This window comes from Halichoeres trimaculatus, unplaced genomic scaffold (genome assembly GCF_033239565.1).
Source record: "Halichoeres trimaculatus isolate MK-OKI-2021-1 unplaced genomic scaffold, fHalTri1.1 fHalTri1_scaffold_13, whole genome shotgun sequence".
Taxonomy (NCBI): Eukaryota; Metazoa; Chordata; class Actinopteri; order Labriformes; family Labridae; genus Halichoeres; species Halichoeres trimaculatus.
In genome coordinates, this window is record NW_027437191.1 from 32,281,765 (window position 1) to 32,300,164 (window position 18,400).

The window sequence follows — 18,400 nt, forward strand, 5'->3', positions numbered from 1 at the left end:
TTTTTCCTCTTCGGCTAAAACACAGACACACACACATACACATCCTTACACTCCTCACACTGTTTTGAAATGTTTAAGCCTTATGTTTTAGAGACTTGTGGAAAAGATTTTTGATTGGGGTATCTCTGCTCCTTATGGTCATCCCTGGGCCAAAGAAACAAAATTGATCTTTAAAACCAAAAAAAAACGTCATTTATTTTTCATAATAACTTAATATGCGACTTTGAAAAAATGAAGAGTTCTGTTTTTACTAAAAACAGACAAAATGCTCTGTGGATGTATCATGCAAACCAAAACTTGGAACTGGAACATAATATTTTAGGAAAACTAGTAGGGATATATCAGTATCAATATCAGTATCGGCCGATATTCACTCATTAGCTGCCGACATTTTGAGCATTTTGAACAATCTTTCAAGACCCAAATAACATTGTTTTCTCTGACTATGTAAACACCAAAACTACCTCAGATTGGACCCTCTACAAATATCGATATTGATATCAGTGAATATCATTTATCGGCCATGACAAAACTACCGAAATCAGATATCAGAATCGGCCCAAATGTTAATATCGGTGCATCCCTAAAATCTAATTTTGATGTAAAGTCGGATGTGAAGTATAATCTCAACAAAGGACAGATCATTTTGAGCTCAGCTGCGATTGAGGAACTTGACCCTTTAACTATATTAACTTTATGTTTTACTGTCTGATTTATGATGACCTAAAGGATTTAGTCTTTAGGAAAATGTCTTTGATTAATTCAGACTTTTTTTGGACTTTAAAAAACTTGAGTTTTGTTTCAAAAAAGGAAAATTTCCCATAGCAGATTTTATCTGCAACACCTGGAAGTAAAGGTAGAGTGTATAGTTTAATTCACTGCACTTTTAATTAGAAACCCATGGAATTTGGGAACTTTTTGTGCATTGCACATAAATAAAATCAACCAAAATTAGAGATAAGTCGATATGGATTTTAAGGGGCCGATACCGATTATTTGTAGTCAAGGAGGCCGATAACCAATGTTTGAAGCCGATATTTATTTGCAGCCCAAGTGCCAAAGTTTTCGACTCTGTGTCAAAGTTTTAAACAATACGAACTCCAACAAATTAAAAATAATAATAATAAAAAATAGCTAAAGTTTTCTACAGTAAATAAAGTTTTCCAGAACTTCAATGTAACTGCAATCAGCCATTGGATTAAAAAGAATGTTGATGCCGATATGCCTCAAAATGCCAAATATCAGCCCCAATAATCGACCTGGCAGATAATCAGACTATCCCTAGTCAAAATGTCTTAAAGCTTCTGTAAGGAATTTGTAACTGTTAATGAAACGGGTAAATGTTAATAGTGATGCATGCTCATGACATAACAAAATTAACAAGACCAGTAGCCACAAGCTAACTTTTTCTGTAAAGGTTTTTTCTTTTTCAACATCTGCAACCACTGCCACAGGGTAGGTGTCAGAACTGGAGTTTAACAACTCTAACCTCAAAGAGTTGTTGATTTTTCCTCAAAGATTTACAGTGAGTGATACAGTTAGTTGTGAACATACACGTTCATGCCTGAACAGGTTAATTCAGCTGAGCAAGAAGATGTACTTTTTGGTTTGAGTAAACTAAAGATAAAAGATGGACTGATTATCGGCGCCAATATTTACCATTTTGAGGCATATCAGCCTCAGACTTTTTTTTTTTAATCTGGTGGCCGATAAAAAGTTAAACTTCAGACTGTTTTATTTTGGTGCCTCTCTGTCTCTAGCATCGTCCCACCCACAGTACCATCCGATTGGTGACACACAGAGACATTTTTTGGAAAACTTGACTTCCTGTAGAAACTTTAGGGAGTTAAACCTCAAATCTTTACGCCATTGTTTTTACTTATACTGCAAATGAATATCAGGCCCAAATATCAGTTATCGGCTTTATTAGTATCAGTATCGGCACTGAAAAAAAACACATCGGTCTATACCTAAATTAAAGCCTCTGAGGAAGGATTTCTGGTTTAATATTCCACAAAAATCTGAAATGCAGATTGAGCTATTGTTGCAAACCTGTCTGAATCAGTTACATTGCAGATTCTTTAGTTTGTTAAAATTCAGTAGCCATTCACTAACATAAATAACAGAGTTTTTCCAATGTTAGTTCCACATTTTTGTTCTTGAAAGACTTAAATCATGCTGCACTGAAAGATATGTAGTCCATGGGGTCTGGTTTTCTTTAGCACAAACAGTCAGTGTCTCTTTAAAGTTCAGTGGGTCAGTTTGTCAGGCAAGAGCTCACATGAGCTAACTGGGCTGACAGTGGTGATAATTCACGATTTCTGGGAGAGGTCTTAAGGTAATAAGAGGCCACACAGGCATAATTTATCTGAATGAAAGGGCTTCCATCAGAAAAATGAAGTCCTGTCTTTAAAGCTCCTGTGAGGAGTTTTCAGTTGGTTTTGAAACAGACCGAAAGTAAGTGTAATGACCCTTTATGACCTACGTAGAAAAACAAGGTCATCAGGAGAGAAACTGGTTATTTCTATATTACAGTTATCAATGCCTGTAACAGCTGTGAAGGGGGTAGGTGTCTGACAAGACGACTTAAAGCATGTAAACAATACATGTTACTTTTTTAACTTCATATTTTTCTTAGTGATACATAGGAGTTAAAATAAAGCAAAGCAAAGAAAAAATATTTCTGTTAAGAAAGCATGACTTCAAGCAATTTATATTCAGAATAAGCTTTATTAGTGTGACATAATATATATATATATATATATATATATATATATATATATATATATATATATATATATATATATATATATATATATATATATATATATATATAATGTAGCCAAAGCCAATTTTCAATTAGAATGATTAAAAAAATCATATCAACAAAAAATTATTGAGAGTAAAAAAGGTAATAACATCAACCAAAAAAATAAGAATTGATTTAAAAAAAATAAGAAATAATTAAACCAAAAAAAATAATAATTTTATTAAAAAATATATATATATTATATAAAAAATAGATAATGATTTAATAAAAAAAGATAATAATTGTATCAAAAATAAATAATAAGTAAATGCAAAAACTAATAATTGAATAAAAATAAATAATAAGTAAATCAATAATTAAACAAAAAAACAGTGAACAACTAAAACTAAATATAAATTGGGCTGACTGCTAAACTCTAGCGCTCTCTTTACCTAGAACCTTCTAGATTTAGGAATCTTCTAGAGCATAAATTTTTGGGAAAATATTTCTCTAATATTTTTTTACAGTTTTGGACAGTTGAGGACAGTCTCACTAAACACATACACTGCAAAAAAATTAAATTTTATTATAAGTTTTTCTGTCTAATTTCAGCAAAAAATGTCTTTTTAGACTTAATTTGAGTCATGTTTACTTGACCAGTCAAGAAAAATGTCTTTTTCAAGGTATTTTTTTAAGACAAAAATTAAGGTCTGATTTTTTTGTAACATGTAAAAAAAAATTGCCACATTATTCTAGTTTTTAGTAATTTTTTTTTCTTGTTCAATTGGCAGATTTTCATTATTTGTTGTCTTTAAATAACTTGAAATAAGACATTTTTCTGCGCTGATAAGTTGAATGTGGCTCATATTGAGTATCATAAGACTAATTTTTACTTAAAATAAGACAAAAACACTTTATTCATAGGGGGTGCCAAAGTGGACATAAACATAGAGTTCGTCCCAGGAGCTTTAAATAGTAGAAAATTTTATTTTTATTGTTTTAAAATGGTGTCTCGTTGTTATTTTCAATCCATTAACCAGGCTAGAGCAGTGACAATAAAAAGTCAACCTACAAAAGTCTTTGAAATTGCCCTTTAAGCTGAACTTTATTCCTCACAATGCACACAGGCTCTTCTGAGCACAATGACGACCATATCAAAGCTACCTCTTATTACAAAATGCATCTGCTAAATATAACTGTCGCTCTTTGACTTTCAATAGCTTTTGTTTGCTCCGCAGCCTTTACGAGGACGCCCTTTAAAATCTGGGTTAGCCCCGGGCCGGCTGACCTCACCTAATTCAGCGTTACAAATGTGTTTGGTCTTGGCCCCCCCACACGTGAAAACAGGCAGACATACTTGGACAGATAGTGATCTGACCTGATGGAGATCTGCTCGACATACTTTCTGACTTTCACTGATTATTTTCTGTTCTGGAGAAGTGTCCCAACTCAGGAACTACAACCCTGAAAATCTAATACTCTGACTGTAAATCAAAGGCGCCCTCGCCTTCGAGGTTAACCATACACCAGCCGTGTTGTGGAATGTGTTTAATAAGTACACCAAAGAAAGCCAGTCGTTTATTTGTGGTGGAAGCAGAGTAAATAACCAGAGGGCTAATTAAGACTCAAAGGCAGTTTACGACCGTATGGTGCAGGAGCTATGGCTGTTTAAGGAGCTGAACTTACAGATGTCTGAGCGAGCTTTCTGCCTCTGTCTCCACCCTGCTTCTTTTCTCCTCACATCTGAAAACTCTTTATTGAAAGTTAAATGAGCCACAGTCGAAGTGCCTGAGTGGAAAGAGCAAGGTCTGTCTCAGCACAATGTGTAATGTCTCTTGAAGTGTTGTAATGTCGAACCAGTTCCATTTCACTACAAGTACTGAGTCCTTGGGGATCAGTTTTATCTCTACACCACACTTTTTCCTCAGTTTAGCGCAGACGAAGGAGGAATCTGTGCAGTTCTTCTGATTGCGCTTCCTCCAGATCAAGGTTTGACCCCATGGATCGAGAAATGACCCTCATCCGTTGTCCGACGTAAACCTTTCGTCTCATTTCTTGCGTCTCTAGCTGAGTATTCCTACTCCCTTGCAGAGATTCGTCCTCTGTTTGAAGCATTTCGTGCCGTTTCACACAGTGTGGGTGTTTACTTCGTCTATTTGTAGAACACTGATTGTGCACCAGACAGCGCTTCATTTCTAAAGACTGAGCGCTGTTCTCCAGACACACTTATTGATTGCGTCTGGGAATGGTATCTTTGAATGCTTTCTCCACTAAACACAGAGCTGCAGCATACTCTCCAATCCTTTCCTGCCCAGCTATGCTAAGCTTAACCACTTTAAAGCGTCTATCATTGCTTTATTTTGTCTATTGTTGCCAGCTGACTCTTCCTCTGCTCCCCCCTCCCTGGCTGGCTCTATTATTGAGGTCACACAGAGATCTGGCAGGCTTCCTCTGCTGGGTTGGCATAGCTCTGCTCTGCTCCTGCCACGGATATCCTCAAGAAGCTTTCAAATCAGGGTGGGCCCTGCCCTCTGCCCTCACCTTTTCAAGTCTTTACCCGACGGCTCCTTTGGCCCATTCCACACCGTGAAGTCAGGTTACTACTCGATCTTTGATTGGGGGAATTTCCCCACATAGGTGAATCCCAAAATTTTCCTAAGTAGTTGAGATGGATGGTGGAATTGGGCACACGAGTGGGAACTTCTTCTCTTTTCCTCCCTTGAATCTCCATATTCTCTTGAGACAATGTAATCTCCTTTCCTCTGTTACTGTTCTGTGACTGGTTCAGTGTACGCTAACGCTTCTGTGGCGTTTAGGGATGGGTACCTTTTACATTTGAAACGATACGGTACAGATGCCCCGTACCTTGCAATCAGTATCGATATGTAACAGTACCATTTTTGTGTGTTTATGTTGTAATGATATTAATTGGTTTAATGATAAAGTATCAACGTTTTTCAATTTAACATATTTATTCTCAATATAAAAACTTTTAATGGTGAGTTCATGTTCAGTAGGAATGTTTGACACCACTTTTTTTCAAGGCCATACCAGTACGAGTACTGTCTCTCGAGTACTCACGGATACAGAGGACTGATACCAGTAGTACTTCTGATACATAAAGTTTGGATTATTAGCGACAGATCATTCCAAAATAAAACACAAACAACTCTCTGAATTTACGGTTTAAAAAAAAATAAACAAAAGTTAAAGAAAAGAAAAAACAACTAAAAACAGTCAGAGTTTCAGTAAATTTTTCAAAAAAACTGAAGTGCAATATAAGATAGTTTTAACTGTTCACTCTCTCTGATTCATTCATGTCGTCTGAACAGGACCTGATGCACATTTGCCCTGGTGTCAAACCACTGGTTAGGAGGACTTGAATATCGGCTGCTGGTATCGGCACCCCTCCATCTCTAATGTCCAGCATGTAAAATCATCTACTCTTCCTCTTCCTCACAGTCTCAAGGATGAGTTTAGGTACATAAACAAAGTACCCTTTGATTTTATGTGAATCGGGGCTTGGTACCACAGACAGAATTGAGCTGGTACCAATAAAAGTACCTAATTCAGTACCCATCCCTAATGGCGTTGTTGCAGAACCAAGTTTTTTTCTCTCCCAAACCAATTCCTACAACAAGGGAAGATGCTAGAAACTGATGCTAAGGTAGCATCATTACCTGACCTTGGAATGGTGTCAAGACCCGACATTTGGGGGTAACATATCCTGCGATAGGGTGGTGTCATATCCTGTCATTAAATTCCTATGTGCTGATGTCATGACCAACACTGGAGTGTTGTCACAGCATGGTGTTTGAGTGACTTCCCAATGGGACCGGAAGGACACGCTTTTCTCTAGATTCTTAAACAACTTCAATTTAAATTGTGAGTCTTAGATATTCCCGATTTTTTTTTTTGGTTTACTTTTTGAACACCAGACCAAGTGAAAAGTTTAACTGATGATATTTGAACATCTGAACTATTTTTCAACCCAGGTTATAAACACAAACTCCCACCCCCACTCCCCATTTTTTTCTTGGATTTATGTCCTTGCCTGACCCTGAGCTGATGCCACAAACTCAAATTGGGACGATCTCAAATCTGAAATTTGGCTGACATTGTTAAACTTCTTTTTATGTCATAACCTGACAACAAGGTGGTAACTCAGAGTTGAGCGTTGGGTTGATGTCAGCGCTTTAACTGTGAACTCCTGCCTTTGGATGAGCTGAGAGAACTGGATGGACAGAGGGCTGGGTGGAGTAAAGGGTTGCTCATATTTCCTCACTTGTATGACCTGTGCATGTTGGGTTTAGGATGATGTTTCTTTGACTTTGGCTGAATGAGAACAATTCAATTGGTTCACTCCTTGATGAAACACTAGCACAATGCAATACAATACAACACACTGGCCGACAATTCACCTTGCCATACCTGTCCTGAGGTCATGCAACAAGTGAAAGTGATATAACTACTGACGTTCTACCATTACATCAGATACATGACTCTATTGAGGACTGTTGTCATTGTTGGTTTCCCCAGAGGATGGGTCGGCACAAAGCCAGCACTGTAACAATAGTTCACACCATGTATGCTACCATTCAACTCGACACAACAGACAGCACTGTGAGGAATGTGAGCCCAAAGGACAAACCAAAGCCAACATGTAAAGTCTAAGACTAACGATTTTCAGCCTGTTGGAATGTAAACAAGCACATTCTTTGACAGACTGCAACACCTAACTAGAAATGGGAAACATGAATTTAGCGTAGTGTGATTGAGAGATTAGCTTTGGGCCTTGGCAGGGATTTCTGAGCATGTAAGGAGACCCAAGTTATCAGCGCCGTGCATGCTGGCTGAGGAATTTTTTAATAACTTTGCAAGGGATTGCTTTAGCAGTGTGCCATGAAAACATGGAGAAGTTGTCACTTCTGCTTTGGACTGCACGTTCTCTGAACATTTGCTGTAAGTGGTAGAAAGAGAATGTGTGCCATGTGATTGGGAACTGAGCTGGTCAAGCCAACGCAGATGAGAAGACAAGTTTCAAAACTCTTAATTCTTTGATTCTACATCGTGTACTTGTTTCTGTAACCGCAAACTCCAGTTTGTTTGAACACTGACAGCCAAAGATGATAAAACAGGTTCATGAGCAGGTCGATTACCTTTGTCAAACACATATCGCTTTCAGATTTGGTGTAAGTGCATCATTCATCAGAGGAAATGATGACCTGTATAGGAACTTTCCCCCATCCCCTTCCCAAAGAAGACCCAGCAGTTCACAGAATAGTAAACTGTTGGGGAAGATGTCTCCAATAGGGCTGCACAGTATATTGTTTCAGTATCTGTAATATGTGCTTGCTCAGTATTCATATATTATGCTTGTTCTAGAAATGTCTCTCAACATTACTTTTCTGTGATTCATATCTCTAGCAGTATATTCAAGCCCAAAAAAGCCAAAATGCAGAAAGAGGACAAATTTGTGAGCCACTGTGTGTCTACTCATAGACTGATATGTTTTTTTTTTCAGGGCCAAAACTGATACCAATAATCAGTAGTCACGGAGACCAATAACCGATAAGTGTGGCTGATATTCATTTGCAGTAAAACTGAAAATATTAGTATCAAAATGACCAGATGCGACCAGATACACCTTTTTTTTCAAGGCTAATAACGATACCAGTTTTTAATAGTCAAGGAGGCCAACAACCGATATTTAGGGCCAATATCCACTTGCAGTAAAACTGAAAATATGAGCGTCAAAATGACCAGATACGACCAGATATATCTCATATAGACAGATCAATACGTTTTTTTACAGGGCCATTACCGATACCAATTATCAGTAGTCAAGGCGGCAGATAACTGATATTTGTGGCTGATATTCATTTGCAGTAGAAGTAAAAATATTAGCTTCAAAATTACCAGGTATACCTAGTAGAATTAGATCAGTTTTCTTTTTTTCAGGGCCGATACAGATACCAATATCTTTACTTACAGATACTGATATCTGTAAGGAGGCCGATAACCAATAATTTTGGCCGATATTCATTTCAAGTGAAAGTGAAAATATTAGTGTCAAAATGACCAGATATTACCAGATATATCTTGTACAGATAGACTGATATTTTTTTTTCAGGGCCGATACAGTTACCGATAATCAGTAGTCAAGGAGGCCAATTACTGATATTTGGGGCTGATATTCATTTGCAGTAACAGTAAAAATATTGGTGTCAAAACTACCAAAAAAATTAAACTACCAGGGCCAATACCGATACTGATAATCAGAGGTATAGAAGTCTGATAACCGATATTTGGGGTCAATATTAATTTGCAGTCATCGTGACAATATATGTGTCAAAATTACCAGATGGTACCAGATATACCTTGTAGAGATCTACCGATTTGCTTTTTTTCAGAGCCAATACTGATACTGATAATCAGTACTCAAGGAGGCCCATATCTGATCATTTGGGCCGATATTCATTTGCAGTAAAAGTGAAAATACTGGCATCAAAATTTGGGATAATACAAACTCTAACACTTAACTTTGTTAAAACCCTTTAAGTATATGTTTGCTAATCAGCCCCAAGGCTTAGCAGCTGTCTTATAAAGCGCAAAAAAATGGTACTTAGATGTTTTTTACAATTTCTAGAGAGTCTGCTGCCTAAAATTGCCTTCAAATCATATATCTGGGTTCATTTGTGATATGAAACTACAGTATTTCTATGACTATTTCGTCCAGAATAAACCTTTGATTTTTTATTTTCTCTGTGTTGAAGCTTGTGTTCCTTTTAATTTATTTCTGGACTGTCAAAGCACTTTGTGAACTTCTGTTTTTAAAAGTACTATACAAACAAAGTTATTATTATTATATTGCTGTGGGTGGGACAATGCTGGAGACAGAGTATGGCAAGTTGATTTGAACATGATTAAAATTCTTTGCTAACTCAAATAGTGTTCGCAGAGGCAGACAGAGGGTCTGTTATCATCATTTCAGGGGAAGTTTAGCTGGAGAGTGAAGCAGTAAACTTTAGAAAATATCATAGTATATATCACAGGAAACGTCTCCAACTTGCGTGAAAACATGAGACGTAAACTTTTCCTGATGCTGCTTCACTCTGACCCACTGAGCGTCTGAAGAGACAGACTTATTGGATACATTTCAAGGATGCCAAGCTAATTAATTAAGTTGAAGCTGCTGACTGCAATCTAATTTGTAAAACTGTGCCCCCTTTTTTACCTCTCGGGATCTTATATGTTCCTGTTCAGATCCTTCTCTGGCAGATTAGCTTATTGACGTTCCTGTCCTCATCCCATCAAAGCAATCTGGAGCAAATATGGAGAAAACCACTTGATAATCACTCAGAAGCTCTCATCACATTGCTGAAATATTTATCCATTGTGGTGCAACACCAGCAATTTGTGTTGTGATGGTGAAACAACATGGCAGCCGCTAACTCACAGTCATTACAACTTGTATACAGACTTCTCGCAGTCTGTCTCAGTGGTTTCCCACAATTCCTCACCAAAGTTTTCAACATATTGAGTCGCTTTGGGAGACACATGCTCAGTCTTTACTCTGAATGCACACAAATGCACGCTCACATTCTTGCTTGGGTGTTGCTTTTGGTGTGACTATTGTTGCCATTGTTTGAGTCAACGCTGGGAGTTGGCCTCACTTCACATTCAGGGTGGAGGAGCAGTTGCATCAGCCCCAGAAGTATTAGTTTGCATTTCAAACGAACTGTGTGGAAATTTAGCAATCTTGTAAAGTTGTTTCCATGGTATTTTTAGATTATTTGTTAGCATGCTAACACTGAAACACATGTGTGTTCCAGCTGAAGTTAAGCCTTAAAGGGGTTTTTACATCTCCCCTTATAGATGTTTTATTTCCCCCAGACTCCAGATGTTTTATCCTCGTCTTGCCCAGCAGCTGCCCCGATTCAGTATCCCACAAATCATCTCTTGTCCAGCCTCCAATCCCACTCCCCCTTTTTCCAAAGTGACTACATGGAACAATCTCAAACCTCATATTTCGTCCAACTCTACTCCCATTTGCTTATTCAGATCTGGACTGATCAGTCTAACACCCTGAGAAAATACTGCTGTTGTGGATTACTTGTTCCCAACACAAGACAAATTTCTGTTCCCTTCAAGTGCTGTCTCACGGTGGGTATTCATAACTGAGCATGTGCGGGATCGCTTTACAAGGTGGCGGTGGAGGTGGGGTGTGAGGTGTCAGCTGTGTTGGACCCTCATGAGCTCATGCCACCAGGGAATTGGAGGAATCCCAGTTATCTACGCACACACATGAAGGTCCGCGCACATTTGGAGCCGGTCCCAGACGCACACATCTGCAAAGCACTTTTACTTGTGCTCAGCTTAGATGTACATTCCTGATTTCTCTAAGAGTTATGGGTAAAAGCAAGAAGGAAGTGATGATCTAATCAAACCATGTATCGATCAATGTCTATCGTAAGAAACGTCCATCTTTTAGTCCAGCTCTAGAAATGGGGAAAAGAGGAGCACAATCAAGGTCTTTAAACGGTGATAAACACATCACAGGGCGCTGTAATGAGAGCGTGCTTCCAGTCAAAGTGAGGAATGAAGAGAAAAGCACGTGTGTCCCTGCAGGAATCTCAGTCATCCCAACCATATGTCTGGCTTCAACAGAGTTTCTCAGCTAATGATGGTGGGAGGACGGATCGCCATTGAAAACTCGACTTTTGAGGCAGAACATGTGTTTGTCGGAGCACAATCAGTCACTGTATTTCATAACTCCGTCCCCCGAGATGTGTCCGCTGTGTTTGTTTTGGTCCAGTGTTTTTGAGATCTCCCACATGCATGTGCGTGCATGCTAATGCCTGTTCTCAGGGGCCCTGTGCCCGTGTCTGTGTGTGTATGTGTGTGTGTGTGGCACACTCGCCTGCACTCACAGTGATCCTTTTCATTTGTGGCCTGGCACCTAGATAGGGAGTCTAGTTGAGGGAGACAGAGACTGAGAGAGACTGTTCGGACCCTACACAGTGACTCAATGCTCGCTGTCTGCCTGGCACAGATTAGATCAACACTGATGAATATTCAGCGGTCGGACATCACCGCCAGAATGGCCCAGATTTTAACCAAGAGGAGAAATTGGAGGTAGCCTTCTCCAACCTACCTACGTTGTAAAAAAGCGGTTTGTTTACATCCTGAAAAGATTATTTCAGGGCTTACATTTCTTATATGATTTCTAAATAACCAATTGACTTCTATGATGACAAGAGATGACACAATTTGGCACATGACAGATTCACACTGCCATCAACATTCACTCGTCTACCACTTTCGATGCTTTTTCCCAGGGATTTCCCAATATGGCTAATTTTGGAGGATCAGATACCACTGGATTTTGTAACATGATCAGGACAGATCCAGTTTTCATGTGTTGTCAGCACCGTCACGCTTTACGGCTGCTGTAAATCAAACCACGTAGCTAACATGTCCACTGTGTGGGACTACTTCTCTTTGGAGAGCAATGATAGTAAAATGGCATCTTGCAACATTTGTAAAGTGAGTGTCCTTGGAGAGGTACCAACAGGGCTCACTTTGATACAACACATATGATTGGTCATTTACAACAGAATCACCCGACAAAGAACAGGATTTATCAGAGAAAGGTGTCGGTATTGGCAAAACATATCATGAAAAAATCTGATCAGATCGGAAGTCAAAAAATCTGTATCGGGTCATCCCTACTTATCGCTTCCAAGTTGGATCGCCAAGTCTGACAACACATACCCTACACAGTGCTTAAGAACAAGCTTTTGATTGGTATCAACATGAAAATTTGGTAGAGAATCTGGGGAAATTATCGATAGTTCAAATGCAGAACAGGTTAAAAAAGCAAGAGAAACTGCGATTGTTTGCAGGTATGCTGATTACATCTACCCATCCAATCAGCAACTAGCAAAATGGACATCATATCTAAACTAATTCTACCTGTTTTGTATGAATTGTCACTGATGTAAGCTCTTGTGCTTCGTAACTTGTGTTTTTCCTACCTGTAACTGGCAAATGTCGACTTGAACAGCAGTTTAACTTGTTACTTCCCACCCCCTAAACCTGTACCAGTACCCAGTAGTTATGACTTGTGATATCATAGCAAGGTATTGCTAATGCTCATGTTAACACATCATTGGCAGCTGCTCTGGTGTTAGCTAGTTTTCCGAGCATTAAGCTATACAAAATAATTTTCAAATAAAAAAAAACAAATACAGAAAAATATAAAGAAAGAGCCTCTGTTACATTATGTGTCGTTTCCCCTCCTCTGTTTCACTCAAATGAGCAAGTTGTATGAGCAAGTTGCGACTCCTTTGGTGATTGAAATGATTAAGAATTACGCTTATAATGTCTGCCATCTTGGTTTGTTTACATCCCAGGTTTCCTTGCACTCAAACTGAAGTCATAATTTGCCTGGAATGCTTTCAGGTCAGAACTCAGAGATTTCAACTGGGAAATTTCTGAGTTACAGGTTACCTAGTATGCGTTCTGTATTCCTGAGGGTCTTTGCTGCTGCTCTCCCTGCCACAGACTTTTGCGTTCCATGGAAGCACATGGAAGGGCTGGAAGGTTCCACTACAACCATACTGCCAGATATACCTAGGAGAGAAAGACCGATATGTTTTTTTTTGGGCCGATACCAATATCAATAATCGGTGGTCTAGGGGGGCGATAACCGATATTTGGGGCTGATATTCATTTGCAATAAAAATGAAAACATAGGTGTCAAAATTTGGTTTAATACTAATTCCAACACTTACCTTTGTTTAAAGCTTTTAGCATATGTTTATTAAACAGCTCCTAGGCTCAGCAGCTGTCACATTAAGTTAAACGGAAACTTGAAAAAATACAAATCTCCTTAAAGTTTTCTACAGTAAATCCAGTTTTCAAGCAAAGTTTCAAGTCAAATTTCTTCCTGTTTGTTGTTTCCCAGAAGGTAAAAATTCTTGATGAACCATCTGACCTCCATCACTGCTCTCAGACTCCTGTACAGTATCTAAAAGTAACTCTCAGGCCTTTCTCTGACATTTCATCCACAGTGTATTCTATTAGGTAAGGCCTTTTATTGTTTAGAGCACAGCTTCCGCCCTCAATCCCAAACACCCGCCTTTCACACAAAGCCAGGAACTCTGCTGATCTAAACGGCAGCTTACAGGAAGTGTGTGTTTGCTTTGGAGTTCACTGAATGTCTGAGGAGGCAAAGGTCGTGCTTGATACGAGCCTCGACAAAGACGAGACCTCAGAATCAAACTGTGGCGCGCGCTGAATGGGACGCGATAAGAATCTGTTCACAGATTTTTTACAGGTCAAATCCAAACCGTACATGGGACATTTTAAAGATCCTAGTTTGGATTTTATGGGTTGTTTGAGCAAGTTGCTCCTTTGGTCTCCTTTTAGTTGGAACAAATTGTCGTTGTGATTGGTTTTATCCTTGTACTCAGCTTTCCTCTTCCAGGATGTCACAGTTCCCAGACTTATCCTTTCCTTGTCTTCCCTCTCTTCCTCTTTCCAGGATGGTTCTCTGGGAAACATAGATGACCTTGCCCAGGAGTACTCTGAGTACTACAACACCTGCTTCAGCGACGTCAGCGACCGCATGGAAGAACTCCGCAAAAGACGAGTTTCCCAAGAGCTCGACATGGTAAACTCACTCTTACACAATCTCCCAAAAAAACAAAATAGCTGTCGACCACGACATTTGTTGCTCTCTTCTTAGTTTTCTTACCCCAACATTTCTTTGGACATCTGAAATATATTTTAGCAAATCCTTTAATAACTCTACGATCCGCTTTTTAAGCAGTCTCGTGGCTTTATGGGTGTTATTTCCACCATCTTCGCCAACAACCTTGCGAGGAAAAACAACAGCAATGAAAGTCACATGAATGTGAGCTCGTCTTTAGGTCTCCAAAAGAAAAAGGTCTGAATGTGAAAGTGCTGGTTTCCAGGAGCTTCATTGGAGGGGCTTTAGGGGCTTTTTCTCAAGGATGTAGGGTAGTGGGGCACCCCTTTGGTTGCCGAGCTGCGCGGAGACGGATGAAGGAATGCTGCTGGTGCTGCAGCAGTGGGCCCAGCTCTGGGCAGGAAACTTCCCAGTAGGTCCTCAAACACAAGAGCAAGCGTGGAGCTGGCTTTATAATCGACCTATGACTTATTCATGGTGATTTTCATCGTTGAAAATCCTTAGAAAGCTCAATTTGTGACAGGTTTTTTTTAACAAACGGCTTCGTGAATAACTCCTTTAAGGTTAGAGAGCACAGATCTGCTGGAAAAGGTTTGAAATGAAGAAGTCAGAGGAGGGGGATATCATCCTTTAGGACAAGGGTCTTCAACCTGTGGCTCTGGAGCCTCATGCAGCTCATGTAGCTTAAAAAATATTAATGAAATAAAGAGTTTTTATTTTTCTTACAGAGGGTATTGATGATTAAACACACTGATGATGAGTTAAACAAATAATTCTTTATAAATGTTTTCCATGCACCTGTGGCTAACCTTAAGTTTTACAGCCCTGGGAAGATAACTACATCTACAAAAAGACTCATCTGGAAGAAAATACAGATTTTAATTCTGTGTGGATAGATTCATTTAACTGACAACATGCAGACATGATATACATGCTTTATTGGGTAAAATAATTAGTTGGGGAACATAATCAATATATGTGATCAAATTAAAGTATTCAGAAGATTTTTTTGGAATTCCAAAACTGTTTGAATCTTTTTTTTTTTCGAATTTTTGCAAGTTTTTTGCAATTTAAATAATTTCTTTATTTTCCAATTTTTGAATGTTTTGGAAATAAGAAATGTTTAAAATATCTGAAACTTTTTATCTCTTTAAAATTTTTGAAATTTCAAAATTGTGTAATTTTTTTTTTTTGCATTTTTAAAAATTATCTTTTTTTTCAAACTTTATCATAGTTCATTAGATTTCAATTTTTCCTTTTTTTTTTTCGCAAATTCTAACCCCCCCCCAATAATAAATAAATAAATAAATAAATGAATAAATTAATTAATTAAATAAAATAAAATAAAAATGAAAAATTAATGACAATTTTGCCAAATATTTTGAAATATCTGCAAATTTACTTAAAATAAAACAACTGTGACATCACATGTACAAATTAATAAGTTAAACGTCTTGTTCAGATAATTTTCTTTTGCATTTTTTTATCTTTAATCTTATTGTATAAGAATTCCCTTTTTTAAAAATTTATAAATTTATGAAATATTCAAAAAATGAAAGTTTTGAATTTTTCTCAAATGTATTCAACTTTAAATTTTATGAAATCCCTGCATTTATTTTTCTGAAATATTTGCAAATTTATTGAAAATAAAAAAAAAAACTAAGACATTACATGTACACATTTATAAGATAAAAATGTCTTGTTTTGATTATCATTCACTACATTTTAACTTTGTAAATAATTATTTTGCACTTTTTTGTCTTTATTGTGAAGATAAAGTAGATTTTGTGGCTTCTGAATGACTTTAATCCAGGTGAGCTGAGGGAAAATGGCTCATTTGAAAGTAAAGGTTGCAGAGTTGTGCTTTAGGATAAGACAAGTCTACCTCCACAGATCATGTTACATCAGCTTTTCTTAATTTAGCCCCAAACTCACACACATATATTTCTGTCATTACTGGTTTCCCACTTTAATAGGAGGCCTCTTTGCTCAAAGGCAGCCATGTGGTTTTGGTTGGGCTGACAGGTACAGCTTAGATGGATGTCTGATTTATCGTGCTCTTCCTTTTAATGACCGCAGGCACACATCCTGTTCTCACAGCTTTCAGGGAGGGACTGAGAGCCATAAAGTAAACCATAGCTGTGGATACATCCAAGCATTTCAGTCAGATCAGAGGTTAAGTGTTTGCACTCTGTGTGGTCGTCTTCTGCAGCTTTCCAACACAAATTACTTCTAGATGTTTGCTTTCATATACAATCGAGAAGGTTTCATCCTGAGGAGATAAAACAGGAAGAAGAGGAAGCAGTCTGGGTAGATTTCACAGCTCCCTGTGCACGAAGAGAGCAAAAGAGCTGACTGGGCCCCAAGCCTGGAGCTCAGCTCAGCACAGGAGGAGGAGGAGGAGGAGGATGAGGATGTGAACAGAGGAAGACGAAGGGAGGAGGTGAGGAGAATGTGAGAGCCTGCAGCTGTCCCTCCACTCAGAAAAGTTTGGCACCAAAATATAGGAGAAGAAGAAGAGAGGGAAAACATGAAGGGAGGAGTGTGGGTCAGACGGCACCTCAGTGAGAGTTCTTCAAAGAGCAGGATCAACCCACGCTGTATGGATTCAGCTTCGCCCTGCGTTTCAGGAGAGTGTTTTTAGAAAATATGGTTGGAGAATATCTGGGTTTACCAAGGGCAGGAGTGGGCTGGGACAGAATCCCTCCTGCTTTAAGGTAATACTCCTTCATGGAGCCAAAACTGGAGCAAAGACGAGCTCTGCACAAGAGGGGGCTCAGAGGAAGGAAGGTAGAGCCCGAGAGACGGAGACGAACCTCCGTAAAACAGACACACAGTCCAGAGAGAGCAGTGAGTGTCCGTCCTACAGGAACCAGTGGCTGTGAGCCAAAACTCTGAGAGGGCCACGATGTTCAGGAGCTACGTTTGTAGGGTACATTTAGAAAGTGGCTCTCCTGTGGACCTGTCACTCATGAAGGCTCCAGTCATTGTCTTTATTTTTATCACCACCTCAAACTTTATAGGTCAGGTCTTTTTTTATCTCTTGTATCATCTCACATCGGAACATTTCATTCGGCTTTTTTGGACTTCACTTTTGGGATCTGTACCATCAGGATTAGCCGCAGAAGAAGGTGACACAGATTTGATCTGAGGCCAGGCATTTCTTGATTTCTTTTTAAAATGTGATTTCATTCTGACAAAAACATAAAACATTTAGTGCAACAAATTGGACTTTTACATATGAATGAAAAGGGAGCAGACGGAAGAAAATTTCTTGTTTTGTCTGACCCTTACCTCACAAAACATTATTTACACTTCACCTTGGGCAGAAATTAAAAAAGAGCTGCAGGCTGACATGCCGTATTACACTTCATTTGTGCTTTCCCACCACAAAAAAGTAACCAAAATAATAAGAAAAACACCCTAATTTGTTTTTAAAATACTTTGATACACACAAAGCGGGCAGATCCGCTGATAAATGTGGCTAGAAGCATAGATGGCGGTGTTTTTCAGACGTAAAACCTGTGCAATCCACTCAGAATGAGCTCCCACCGTCCACACAAAAACCACTAAAGTGGAGTTTTCCACAATCTTCACTTAGGCCAGAGTTTTCAGAAAACACAGTTTTTAGTGACTCAAAACTGCAGTTTCATGTGGACAAACCATAGACTGTATAAAACATGGACGTAGTCTCCCGACGTGACCTGTCTGTTTCTGAAACGGAAATTGAAGCAGATCGGCCATGGCGGCCATATTGGAAGTGGTAAGAGCCTCACATACAGCTATAGGGTGCCTTTTAGTCATGTGACCCTGAGCTGTGCCTCTGATTGGGCAAGCTCTTGATCTTAACATCCTCTGAACTGAGTTAGAAAAAATTCACCCCTCCATACAGTGTGTGCTGATAGTAAAATTTGCGACTCAGACAGGAGACG

General features: G+C 38.7%; 1 protein-coding gene across 10 annotated transcripts in view; it reads left to right on the forward strand.

The window, feature by feature from the left end:
• sash1a (SAM and SH3 domain containing 1a) overlaps nucleotides 1-18,400 on the forward strand; it is a 305,437-nt gene that overhangs the window by 216,222 nt on the left and 70,815 nt on the right. For all 10 annotated transcript variants that reach the window (XM_074684619.1, XM_074684620.1, XM_074684621.1 and 7 more), the window contains exon 2: nucleotides 14,301-14,429. In XM_074684619.1, coding sequence (XP_074540720.1) covers nucleotides 14,301-14,429 — 129 coding nt within the window. The remainder of the gene's footprint in view (nucleotides 1-14,300; nucleotides 14,430-18,400) is intronic.